This window comes from Papio anubis, chromosome 13 (assembly GCF_008728515.1).
Source record: "Papio anubis isolate 15944 chromosome 13, Panubis1.0, whole genome shotgun sequence".
Classification (NCBI taxonomy): Eukaryota; Metazoa; Chordata; class Mammalia; order Primates; family Cercopithecidae; genus Papio; species Papio anubis.
The window spans coordinates 102,151,540-102,165,101 of record NC_044988.1 but is presented as its reverse complement, the minus strand read 5'-3'; the positions used below and the strand labels follow the sequence as shown (position 1 = coordinate 102,165,101).

General features: G+C 46.1%; 1 protein-coding gene across 6 annotated transcripts in view; it reads left to right on the top strand.

Annotated features, from left to right (window-relative positions):
* The window catches only part of TTF1 (transcription termination factor 1), a 33,966-nt gene that overhangs the window by 6,745 nt on the left and 13,659 nt on the right, over nucleotides 1-13,562 (top strand). For 4 of the 6 annotated variants that reach the window (XM_031654674.1, XM_031654673.1, XM_031654672.1 and 1 more), the window contains exons 3-7: nucleotides 384-607; nucleotides 2,617-2,802; nucleotides 4,323-4,401; nucleotides 8,753-8,883; nucleotides 11,074-11,308. In XM_031654674.1, coding sequence (XP_031510534.1) covers nucleotides 384-607; nucleotides 2,617-2,802; nucleotides 4,323-4,401; nucleotides 8,753-8,883; nucleotides 11,074-11,308 — 855 coding nt within the window. The remainder of the gene's footprint in view (nucleotides 1-383; nucleotides 608-2,616; nucleotides 2,803-4,322; nucleotides 4,402-8,752; nucleotides 8,884-11,073; nucleotides 11,309-13,562) is intronic. The other 2 variants (XR_004178033.1, XR_004178034.1) reach the window with 1 other exon arrangement.

Here is a 13,562-nt window from a genome sequence, read left to right as displayed (position 1 = left end):
CCTCCCAAAGTGCTGGGATTACAGGCTTGAGCCACCGCGCCCGGCCCTCAAGTGATGTCTTAATGTTAGGCAACCCGGCCGGGCACGGTGGCTCAAGCCTGTAATCCCAGCACTTTGGGAGGCCGAGGCGGGTGGATCACGAGGTCAGGAGATCGAGACCATCCTGGCTAACATGGTGAAACCCCGTCTCTACTAAAAATACAAAAAACTAGCCGGGCGTGGTGGCGGGCGCCTGTAGTCCCAGCTACTCAGAGGCTGAGGCAGGAGAATGGCCTGAACCTGGGAGGCGGAGCTCCAGCCTGGGTGACACAGCGCGAGACTCCGTCTCAAAAAAAAAAAAAAAAAAAAAAATTGTTAGGCAACCCAATTTTCTAACCCCTTAGGTTAGAACCTGCAAATGAAGAACGCAATGTGGAAACAGCTGAAGATTCCGAAACAAGGTATTTGTATGCAGATTCAGGAGATGCCGATGATTCAGATGCGGATTTGGGTTCTGCCGTCAGACAGCTTCAGGAGTTCATTCCTAACATCAAGGACCGGGCCACCAGCACAATCAAGCGGATGTACCGGGATGACTTAGAAAGGTTTAAGGAATTTAAAGCACAAGGTGAGCTTGTGGGGCCTTAGTGTTTGTTGAACTTCCTGTATGCAGAGCTAGCACCTGACCTTCTTTTATGGATAATTCAGATTTATAGATGGACAAGAAGCATTCTTTCGCTGCCTTCACCTCTGTCTCCTACCAGAATTGTCCAAGCTATAAAATTAGCAAAATGAAGTGCTCTTGCTTTTCCTCTTCTCTCCCAGTTTCTGGTAAAGGTGGCCAGGAAGAATGGGGCTAAAGAGACCAGATAATTAATTCCCACCAAGAAGAGAAGGGACGAGAGGTTAATTGGTTGAGACACCGGAAAGGATACAATAGTTATATAAAATTAAAATGCTGTCAGATTAAAATCATCAACTTTAGTGAGGTATCGTTTCTTTCGCCAAGATATTAAATGATGGTGAGCTGGTTGTAGTGGACTTGATCACCTTCTTGATTTCACTGTGTTTCTGAACCTTTCTTATTAAGAATTATTAGTATTAAGAATAACAAGGCCGGGCGCGGTGGCTCAAGCCTGTAATCCCAGCACTTTGGGAGGCCGAGGCGGGTGGATCACGAGGTCAGGAGATCGAGACCATCCTGGCTAACATGGTGAAACCCCGTCTCTACTAAAAATACAAAAAACTAGCCGGGCGTGGTGGCGGGCGCCTGTAGTCCCAGCTACTCGGAGACTGAGGCAGGAGAATGGCGTGAACCTGGGAGGCGGAGCTTGCAGTGAGCGGAGATCGCCACTGCACTCCAGCCTGGGTGACACAGCGCGAGACTCCGTCTCAAAAAAAAAAAAAAAAAAAAAAAAGAATAACAAATAACCTTTATTCTTAAATCCAATAATAAAGCTTATTGGATTTAAGAATAAACTGCAAATGTAAGGCTGTGTACTACCAGTGAGCAGTATTTACTGAATATCTGCTGTGTAAGACCCAATACAACTGGTCATTGGAGAAAGTAAGAAGAGGAGTCATAGCCTTCCAGAATTCATGGGATTGAAGAGATTCAGAAAAATAGACAAGACAAATTAAGCAAAAAAGACAGCACTACACACATGCACACAATTGTAGTATATAATCCCATTTTATTGGTGTGTTGTGTTGAAATTCTTATGAGTATGTATTTTATAAAAGACTTTGTTTTGTTTGTTTTTGAGACAGTCTCGCTCTGTGGCCCAGGCTGGAATGCAGTGGCGCGATCTCGGCTCACTGCACCCTACGCCTCCTGGGTTCAAGCGGTTCTCCCGCCTCAGCCTCCCAAGTAGCTGGGTCTACAGGCGCCTGCCACGCTTGGCTAATTTTTTATTTTTAGTAGAGACGGGGTTTCACCATATTATTGATCAGGCTGGTCTCAAACTCCTGACCTCATGATCTGCCCACCTCAGCCTCCCAAAGTGCTGAGATTACAGGCATGAGCCACTGTGCCTGGCTCGTAAAAGATATTTTTAAAGTAAACCTAGGTCAGGTGAGGTGACTCACGCCTGTAATCCCAGCACTTTGGGAGGCCAAGGCAGGAGAATTGCTTGAGGCCCGGAGTTTAAGACCAGCCTGCGCAAAACAGCGAGACTCCATCTTACAAAAAATAAAAAATTAGCCAGGTGTTAGTGGCACATGCCTGTAGTCCCAGCTACTCAGGAGGCTGAGGCAGGAGAATCACTTGATTCCAGGCGTTCAAGGTTGCAGTGAACTTTGATCATGCCACTGCACTCCAGCCTGGGTGAAAAAGCAAGATCCTATCTCTAAAGAATGCATGAATAAATTTGAAAACTATTTTTTAAAAAGATAGATGAAACAGGAAAGGTCACTTTGGAATAGGATGACCAGGGAGGACATTGACAGAAGAGGTGTGGCTTGGGCTGAACCCTGGAGGAAAGGCCGAATCTGCAAGTGGGGGCAGGAGAGCAAATGTCAGGTGTTGGGACTGTTGGGCCGTGGTACTGTCATTGCTGATGAAAAACCAAGTCATAGGTTTGCTTTTGTTCATTATTAACAATAACACACTTTCTCCCTGTTCCTTCCCAATCCTAGGTGTCGCTATTAAATTTGGCAAGTTTTCTGTGAAGGAAAATAAGCAGTTAGAGAAAAATGTGGAAGACTTTCTAGCCCTGACAGGCATCGAGAGCGCAGACAAGCTGCTGTACACGGACAGATATCCCGAGGAAAAATCTGCAATCACCAACTTAAAAAGGAGACACTCGTTTAGATTGCACATTGGTAAGTTTAGAAACAATCCCTCTTTGACCATCCACAGCCTTCCAGCCATAAACAAGATAACCTGTGGTAAGTGTTAGCACGGTACCTGGCCATTGTCTGCAGGCAGTGCACATTAACTGCTATGATGGCTGATGATATTCTTTTTTTTTTTTTTGAGACAGAGTCTCGCTCTGTTGCCCAGGCTGGAGTTCAGTGGTGCAGTCTTGACTCACTGCAACCTCCACCTCTGGGGTTCAAACGATTCTCCTGCCTCAGCCTCCCAAGTAGCTGAGATTACAGGCACCTGCCACCACGCCCGGCTAATTTTTTGTATTTTTAGTAGAGACAGGGTTTCTCCTTGTTAGCCAGGATGGTCTCGATATCCTGACCTCATGATCCACCCTCCTCGGACTCCCAACCTGCCAGGATTACAGGTGTGAGCCACCTCACCCTGCCCTGATGGTATTCTTATTGCCAGTCTCTACTTTTGGGGATTTGGAATGTGTTCATGTCTCCCAAGTTCAGTGTGAAAAATTGAATCATCAACTTTTACCTTTCTTCCTTGGCAATAGTTATGGTTTTGGTTTCTCCTCCTGTTCCTTTTTTTTTTTTTTTTTTTTTGAGATGGAGTCTCGCTGTGTCTCCCAGGCTGGAGTGCAGTGGCGTGGTCTCGGCTCACTGCAAGCTCCGCCTCCCGGGTTCACGCCATTCTCCCGCCTCAGCCTCCCAAGTAGCTGGGACTACAGGCGCCCGCCACCACGCCCGGCTAGTTTTTTGTATTTTTAGTGGAGACGGGGTTTCACCATGTTAGCCAGGATAGTCTCCATCTCCTGACCTCGTGATCCACCCGCCTCGGCCTCCCAAAGTGCTGGGATTACAGGCTTGAGCCACCGCGCCCGGCCACTCCTCCTGTTCCTTATTTATATTTTGTGTACGCTACACAAAGCACATCCTTATACGCACCGTGGTCTCCCACGGTTTTTAAGTGTGGCCATATGTGTGCTTTGTAACTGGAACCCTCCGACTGCAGGTGCTGCTTGTGAAGTTAGAAGGTCATGCTGTCATGGAGGATCAGAGCCAAAGCAAATCCCTCTTGAATTTAAAGAGGATAATTTCTTAGGTGTTCTGTGGAGTCCACGAAGAAAAACACGCTAGTGCGCCCCCGTTGAGGGATTATTTCACCTTAGAGTGAGAAAGTGAGAAAAGCTGATTTGGGAAAGATTTGTCGTTCATCTTCCGGAGAACCGTTACCCTGTATTCGCCACTGTAGTGTTCTCTTCCTCTTAATTCAAATCATGTTAAAATTACTTTGTCTTGTCAGGATTCTTTCCACAAATTGCATAGACCGGAAGCTGGAGCCTCGGGGTAGGTGATTGTGTATATCTGCTCTTCAAGACAGCTTTGTTCAGGACACAGGAAATCCCAGCCTTAACATGGGGCTTAGGATAGTTCATGTTGTTACAAGGGCTGTTCTGCGTTCCTTTGACCATTGTGACTTCATGTCATGTGAGCCCCTCTGATCACCTTTCTTTTGACTTTAGGTAGGAACATTGCCCGGCCCTGGAAGCTTATATACTATCGAGCAAAGAAGATGTTCGACGTCAACAATTACAAAGGCAGGTAAGAAAAAAGTCTTAGCAGCTTGAGACAGGACGTTTCTCTAGTCTTTGCTGATACCGTAAATCAAGACATTCACAGCAGTGGATTAACAGTACAAATAATGAAGATTTGTGTGTGTGAAGCCAGATGGTGTGTCAAATGTGTGCGTCTTCAAGGCCCTTTTCCATTCTCAGCTCTTTAGTGAAGCCTTAGTGACCTGTTTCCTGCATCTGCAGCTTTCTCTACACTGTTTCTTTAGCACTCCCCATACGCTGCCTCCTGTGCCGTTTACTCCTGTTTGCTCTGCTCTCTGCTTACTTCGTCATCTCCTCGTGAACCCAAACATCCCATCTTGACAGATGTTCCCTCCAGCACTTAGCAGACTGCTGTGGGTTTTTAGTAACTATTTGAAGGTGGAGGTAAGCGCTGGGATTATTAGGTCCGTTAAATGCAGTTCAGTGGTACCAACCCAGGGTGCTTAACCCGGTTGTCATTCTCTCCTTCCTTTTCCCCAAATACAATATCCGATTATAATGTGCTTCCAACATTCCACATTTAAAAACAAACCAAACGTAGACCGAGTGTTTGGGTTAGCACGTTAGCACTCTGCTCAAGGACAGAAGGAGAAGCAGGAAGGTGTTAGCTTGGATTCCAAGGGCCCCCCAAAACTACCTTCTACTCAACTACTGGACCTCTCTCTGAGAGGCAGGTTTCTGAAATCTTCTGGTGGTAGTTGAGTTCCGCTTAGCTCTGTGATTGTAAACCAAAACATAGGTCATTACCTAAACTTCCAACGTTGATGTCACCTCGGTTTCCTTTTTACATTTTTTACCGAAAGAAGTCAGCCTTAGGTGAGGAAAGTTCATACACAGACTGAGACCTGCCCTGCCTATTTTTCCCCAGCCCCAAGGTTAGACCGTTGTGAACAGAACTTTAAGAAAAACCACTAAAGGTAACATTTTCAATGGGACTTCCGAGAATGCTTTTGGCAGGTTAATGGTGGCAGCTGAGATAATATATTTCCACCTGTGACACACATAGAGCAATGCACTTTTTAGAGTCATTTTTAGAGTCATTCTAATAATTTATCAGTTCATCTATTTGTACTGTATTATTTGTGTTGTGGTGATTATTTACCCTTAGAATATTTTTATAACATGCAATTTCTGACTGAAAAAAAGTAGAAAGTAAAAAAAATCAAAGAATTAGTATTATTTTAATTTTGAATTTTTGTTGTTGTTTTGTTTTGTTGAGACAGAGTCTCACTCTGTCACCCAGGCTGGAGTGAAATGGCGCGATCTCCGCTCACTGCAACCTCCGCCTCTTGGGTTCAAGCAATTCTCCTGTCTCAGCCTCCCGAGTAACTGGGACTACAGGCGCCCACCACCACACCCAGCTAATTTTTGTATTTTTGGTAGAGACGGGTTTCACCATATTGGTCAGATGGTCTCGAACTCCTGACCTCAGGTGATCCACCCACCTCAGCCTCCCACAGTGCTGGGATTACACGTGTGAGCCACCGTGCCCGGCAATTGTTTGTGTTTTTTTTTTTGTTATTTTTGTTTTTGAGACAGAGTCTCACTCTGTCGCCCAGGCTAGAGTGCAGTGGCGCCATCTGGGCTCACTGCAACCTCCGCCTCCCAGGTTCACGCCATTCTCCTGCCTCAGCCTCCTGAGTAGCTGGGACTACAGGCACCCGCCACCATGCCTGGCTAATTTTTTTGTATATTTTTAGTAGAGACGGGGTTTCACTGTGTTAGCCAGGATGGTCTCTATCTCCTGACCTCGTGATCCACCCGCCTTGGCCTCCCAAAGTGCTGGGATTACAGGCAGGCATGAGCCACCACACCTGGCCTGGCCTTTTTTTTTTTTGTTTGAGACAGAGTCTCGCTCTGTTGCCCAGGCTGGAGTGCAGTGGCCAGATCTCAACTCACTGCAAGCTTCGCCTCCTGGGTTTACGCCATTCTCCCACCTCAGCCTCCCGAGTAGCTGGGACTACAGGTGCCCGCCACTACGCTCAGCTAGTTTTTTGTATTTTTTTAGTAGAGACGGGGTTTCACCATGTTAGCCAGGATGGTCTCGATCTCCTGACCTCGTGATCCACCCGTCTCGGCCTCCCAAAGTGCTAGGATTATAGGCTTGAGCCACCATACCTGGCTGACAGCCATGATTCTTAGTAGTGAAGAATAGACCAGGCATGGTGGCTCACACCTGTAATTCCCAACACTTTGAGAGGCTGAGGCAGGTGGATCACTTGAGGTCAGGGGTTCGAGACCAGACTGGCCAACATGGTGAAACCTTATCTCTACTAAAAATACAAAAATTCGCCGGGTGTGGTGGTGCACGCTTATAATCCCAGCTCCTTGGGAGGCTGAGCCAGGAAGATTGCTTGAACCTGGGAGGCAGAGGTTGTGGTGATTGTGCCACTGGACTCCAGCCTGGGCAACACAGCAAGACTCCATCTGAAAAAAAAATAGTGAAGAATAACCAGTTTCTGTTCACCATACGCCGCATTTACAGACAAATGTCTGAAAACGCTATGATGTTATTGTTTATTTTTGGCTGGGTATGGTGGCTCATGCCTGTAATCCCAGCACTTTGGGAGGACAAGGCAGGTGGATCACTGGATTAGGAGTTTGAGACAAACCTGGGCAACGTGGCTCTACAAAAAATACAAAAATTAGCCTGGTATGGTGGCATGCACCTGTAGTCCCAGCTACTTGGGAGGCTGAGGTGGGAGGATTGCTTGATCCCAGGAGGTGGAGGTTGCAGTGAGCCATGATCATGCCACTGTGCTCCAGCCTGGGTGACAGAGCCAAACCCTGTCTCAAAGAAAACAAACAAACAAACAAACAAATTGTATTTTTCTAGGATTTCTTTTGTATTGCCTTAGCGATGACATAAACCACCATTCCTATTCAGATAGGAATCTGAAGATGTTGTAAAGATTGCTTTTTATTTACTTATTTAGGTTTTTAATCTTAAAATCCATTTATAATATTATAGTGCTTTTTTTAGTACTTTAATGTATGTATTTTTATGTAGGATGAATGCACTTTTCGTTTCTTAAGTAGTTATATATTTACAGTAAGCCATTTGTTGTATGTTTATGGAATGCCTGTTGTCTGTCAAGCATTATGGATACCAAAGTGTATGAAACCGACAAGGTCTCTGCCCTCATGGAACTTCCCTTCTTGAACTGTGTCTTCCAGTATGGTGACCAGCAGCCTCCTGGGCCTGTCAAACATTTGAAATGTAGTTAGTCCACATTGAGATGCCGTCAGAGTAAAATACACGCTAGGTTTTGAAGGCTCCAGATGAAGAACCGAATGTAAAATATATCATTGATATTTTTTGATACTGATGACATGTTGAAATGATAGCATTTTTAATATATTGAGTTCAATGAAATATATTATTTTTTGTTTTTGTTTTTCATCACGCAACATGCCCGTGTAAGAAATATATTCTTAAAGTTCCTTTTATTAAAACTAGGTTAGGCCAGGCGCGGTGGCTCACGTCTGTAATCCCAGCACTTTGGGAGGCTGAGGTGGGTGGATCACGAGGTCAGGAGTTCGAGACCATCCTGGCTAACATGGTGAAACCCCGTCTCTACTAAAATTACAAAAAATTAGCCGGGCGTGGTGGCGTGCGCCTGTAGTCCCAGCTACTTGGGAAGCTGAGGCAGGAGAATGACGTGAACCCGGGAGGCATAGCGGAGCTTGCAGTGAGCCGAGGTTGTGCCACTGCACTCCAGCCTGGGCGACAGAGCGAGACTCCGTCTCAAAAAAAAAAAAAACTAGGTTAAAGTGAATTTTCCTATGACTACTAGGAAACTTAAAATCCGTAAGAGGCTCGTATTATGTTTCTGTTGGGCCGTGCTGGTCTAGAGGAAGAGGCGTGAACAAGGGAGCCTGTGCATGTGTGAATGCGGGTTGTGACCAGTGCTGTGAAAGAGAAGCACGGTGTTCTCCAGGAGCAATCAACAGGGGGACTTCAGGCTAAGGGAGTCAGGGAGGCGCTCCCTGAAAACGCACCGTTTAAACTGCACTGGCGAGCGTGCAGGCACTGTCCAGGTGGGGTAGAGGAAAGCCATTTCCACCACAGGGACAGAGGCTCTGAGCTGAAGAAGGGCTAAGTGATTGCTCTGGCTGCTGTTCAGTTGAACCAGGCCTCTGGTCTCGACTTCAGTGATTGATTGATAGGATGACCACCACTGAGACGCCAACATGAAGTGAAGAGAGCTCTGACCAGGTTCCCTGACAGCCTACACCATTCAGCTTTTCCCACGATTGCTGCGTACTGGGATGAGAATACCGTATTTAATCTGATAGTGAGTTTAAACTTGTGAAATGTTTTCCCTTTCTGTTAGGTATAGCGAAGGAGACACTGAGAAGTTAAAGATGTACCATTCTCTCCTTGGGAATGACTGGAAGACGATTGGTGAGATGGTGGCCCGAAGTAGCCTCTCCGTGGCCCTGAAGTTCTCGCAGATCAGCAGTCGTAAGTGGCAGCCACCAGTGCCCACCTCGCTGAAGAAATAAGCCCTGACAGGCCTGGTTCAGCCATAACTGATCCAATGCCCAGAAATCACCGCAGACCTGTCTTCTGCGAGAGCTTTGTTTGTTAAGCTGTTCTCTATACTAATTCATTTGGTTTCCTCCTGTATTCAGTGAAGCCATGCAACCTTTACCCACTAGGCTGGTTTTTACCACACTTCAATAACTGTCCGTGCAAATATAACTGCCAAGTGAACCCAAGAAACTGGTGGTGGGAGAGCCTGGGCGGAGGGTCACTTTCCCGCGGTGGCACGGGACACCTTGGGAGGGAGGCAGGCATGCAGTTCGTGCCTGTCAGGCGGGGACTTTTCTCAGAACCAGTGTTGGTGACCTCCTGTCTCTATCTCCTCTTTCTTAAAAGGTTTCCTTTAAGAGAACCCAGTCCTTATCGGAACAGCACAGAGCTCACATGCTCCCGACCACACAGGTAGTGCCTTGCAGCCAGTTCTTCAGGTTTCCAAGAAATAAAGGAAAAATCTTGAATTTTTTTTTCTTTTTTAATTTTGTGAACTCTAGATATCTTTTTTTCTTTCTTGGAAACCTCTTGATTTTTAAATTTTCATCAAATTTATTTGTGAGATATAACATTCTGTGGAATGTTACCAAAAGCACAGCCAAGCAGCTGCCAGTGTGAGACTCCTTACTTTTTATTTTGCTTTTATTTTATTTTTTTTTTTTTTTTTTTTTTTTGGTGGGTTGGCTCTGTGCTGAGCTCTCGGAGGTGCAGTGGCTGGGGATCTCAGCTCCTGGTCTCCACCTCCCGGGTTCCACGCCATTCCTGCACCTCAGCCTCGATGGCTGGGACTACAGGCACTTTCGCCACCTCGCCCGGCTAGTTTTTGTACTTTTAGTAGAGAGGCGGGGGTTTCACCATAATATTAACCAGGATAGATACCAGTCTCTGACCGCGAAGCGTCCATGCGTCTCGGCCTCCCCTAAGGAATGCTGGGATTGCAGGCGAGAGCCACCCGGCGCCCGGCCTCCTTACTTTTTAAGATCTCAGTCTGTGTGTGACTGTGAGGCCATCTCCAGTGAAGGTGGGCTCCGCGCCGATACTGTGGGCATCTGCCATAGATAATTGGCTTCAGAAATTCTCAAGTGCCTTCATCAAGTACTGTGCTGGTGTCACTGTGGCTATTATTGTTACACTAGGAACTCTCTTGGCAGGGCATGCATAACATAAAAGCAGGCCGGGCAGCTCAAGCCTGTAATCCCAGCACGGGAGGCGAGGCGGAGGATCACGAGGTCCAGGAGATCCAGACCATCCTGGCTAACATAGTGAAACCCGTCTCTACTAAAAAATACAAAAAGCTGGGAGGTGGGGCCTGTAGTCCCAGCTGCGGGAAGAGCCTGAGGGCAGGAGAATGGTGAACCGGGAGAAGTAGGAGCCTGCAGTGAGCTGAGATCCGGCCACTGCACTCCAGCCTGGGCAACAGAGTGAGACTCCATCTCAAAAAAATAAAATAAAATAAAATAACATAAAAGCCATTTGGCTGGCTTCTTTCTCCCCATTAAATGTTTGGGAACCTCACAGTTTCATGCGGGAGACATTGTTCTCAGAAACAGGATGAACAACTGTTTTGAAATAAATAAATAAAACAATGCTTTAAGAAAGGACTTATTTAATAATTTCCAGCTTTAGTTCTTAAAAAGAATCCATGACCGGCCGGGCGCGGTGGCTCACGCCTGTAATGCCACACTATGGGAGGCTGAGGCAGGTGGATCACGAGGTCAGCAGATCAAGACCATCCTGGCGAACACGGTGAAACCCCGTCTCTACTAAAAAATACAAAAAACTAGCCGGGCGAGGTGGCGGGCGCCTGTGGTCCCAGCTACTCGGGAGGCTGAGGCAGGAGAATGGCGTGAACCTGGGAGGGGGAGCTTGCGGTGAGCTGAGATCACACCACTGCACTCCAGCCTGGGTGACAGAGCGAGACTCCGTCTCAAAAAAAAAAAATCCATGACCATGTTAGTAATTTCATTTTAATATGCACATAATTGTGTTTGTTTTTTGTCTGTATAATTGAGATGCCCATTATTTTCTGAAAAGTATCTGATTTATCATTTCATTTTTAATATTGTGTTTGAAAGCAAATAGATTAGCAACTATAAGACCGTCTTTTTGTATCTACAGAAAGAAATCGTGGTACTTGGAGTAAGTCTGAAACCCAGAAACTAATCAAGGCTGTTGAAGAAGTGATTCTAAAGAAAATGTCTCCCCAGGAGTTAAAAGAGGTGGATTCCAAACTCCAAGAAAATCCTGAAAGTTGCCTATCAATTGTTCGGGAAAAACTCTACAAGGGCATATCTTGGGTAGAAGTAGAAGCTAAAGTGCAAACCAGAAATTGGATGCAGTGTAAAAGTAAGTGGTAAGTTCTTCCCTCTCTCTTTCTCTCTCCAGCTTCTGTGGAGAGCTGAGGTTACCAAGAATATCTGCGTAACTGCTGTGTGGAAGCTTACGTGTCAAGAACAATCCTGTCTCGTCTGCTGCCCCCGCTGCTTCCGTATCACTCTCTGATTTAAATTAGCACGTAACTAGCCCTGATGCATTGAAGAGTGTATGCTTTCCTCCTAAAGAACTTGAACCTTTTTAAAACTGAATATTGACTTCTGATTTCTTTACTCTCTTTCTAAGTCTTTAATAAAACAAGGTAGCAATCTGTTGGCAGCATTAGAAAAAAAGACAGGGGCTGCGCGTGGTGGCTCACACCTGTAATTCCAACCCTTTGGGAGGCTGAGGCAGGCAGATCAAGAGTTCCAGACCAGCTTGGCCAATGTGGCAAAACCCTGTATCTACCAAAAATACAAAAATTAGTCAAGTGTGGTGGCTCACAGCCACCAGTAATCCCAGCTACCTTGGAGGCTGAGGCAGGAGAATCGCTTGAACCCAGGAAGTGGAGGTTGCAGTGAGCTGGGAATTGCCCCATTGTACTCTGGCCTAGGCAACAGGCGGACTCTGCGCCAAAACAGTAATGCGAAAGATGACTAACATGCAGAAATCCCACCAAGTATAGTGATCAGTAACAGCTCCGCCCCCCCCCTTTTTTTTTTTTTTTTTTAAATGGAGTCTCGCTCTGTTGCCCAGGCTGGAGTGCAGTGGCGCCAATCTCAGCTCACTGCAAGCTCAGCCTCGATTTATCACCGTCTCCTCCCTCAGCCTCCTGTGCTAAGGACCTGGCGCCATACCTTGCCTTGACTAGTTTTCATATTTTTTAGTAGAGCCAGTTTCACCGTGTTGATAGCCAGGATGGTCGATCTGACCTCATGATCCACCCATCGGCCTCGAAGTGCTGGGATTACAGGCTTGAGGCGCAGCGCTGGCTATCCCGCTTCCCTTCTAATGCTTTCTGCTTCCGGGGTTCCTCAGATGAAGTGAGGTAGGCGTGCTCCTGGCTACATCAGTCACATGGAGATAGTTTCAGTCCTGCTCCGGCCACACATTCTTTGCTGGATATAGCTTTTCCAGGCCCTGGAGAGTCGCACAGCTGGATGTCCAGCTGCAGTGAACTCTTCGAACCAGTGGTTCTGCGTGCTCGTGACCCCCCACCTTGCACACGAAGGGCACTCAGTGGCTCTTGAATAATAAATAGTAAGAGTGAAATCCAGAGTAGGCATATTTTATGTTAAAAGCAGACTCCTAGATCACACTGCTTATATACCTTACAACTCCAGGGAAATAAACTCCAAAGAACAGGGAATATTGAAGGAACCAGAGCTCTTTCTACTCTCTATTTTCAGCTAAAAGAAGGAAGAGTGAGGGCCAGGCACGGTGGCTCATACCTGTAATTCCAGCACTTTGGGAGGCTGAGACAGGTGGATCACAAGGTCAGGAGTTCAAGACCAGCCTGGCCAACATAGTGAAACCCTGTCTCTACTAAAAATACAAAAAAATTAGCCGGCGTGATGATGGGCATCTGTAATCCCAGCTACTCAGGAGGCTGAGGCAGGAGAATTGCTTGAACCTGGGAGGCGGAGGTTGCAGTGAGCCGAGATCGCGCCATTGCACTCCAGTCCCAGCAATAGTACAAGACTCCGTCTCAAAAAAGAAAAGGAAGAGTGAATTATAAGCCTCAATTGGAGGATGACATACCAATGTTAAAAAGAGGACATGGTGATCATTAAGGGTAGTACTGGTTCAGGATCAACATAATTAAGATAACATGCAAGATTTAGCTATGAATTTGAGATAAAAAATAGTAAACTTAAACTCTGAGTGTATGTTTACCTTGTGTAACATTGAAATGACCTCCACTGGTGCATTCCAACTCTGTAAACATGGATGGCTCTCACTAAGAGCCACAGTGTTGTTGATCAGCATGTGGATCATGTATCTCCGTTACCAAGAATGTAAATATAACAGCTAATGATCTGTCAGATTGTGACAAATTTTGCTATTCAAGATAAGTACTTTTCAAATCTTTTTAATTGCGTCACTGCCTTTACTAGAAACTTCAGTCAGCCCGCAGCCACTAGCTTTGGCATTAGAGGAATCATCAAATCATTTCTCACTTTACTAAATTTGTCTTACTTGATGTTCCAAAGCTGGTAATGGTAATAAGAGCAATGCTTGTCTGTGTATAAATAGTCAAAATAATTGAGGGCCAGGCACTATGGCTCATGCCT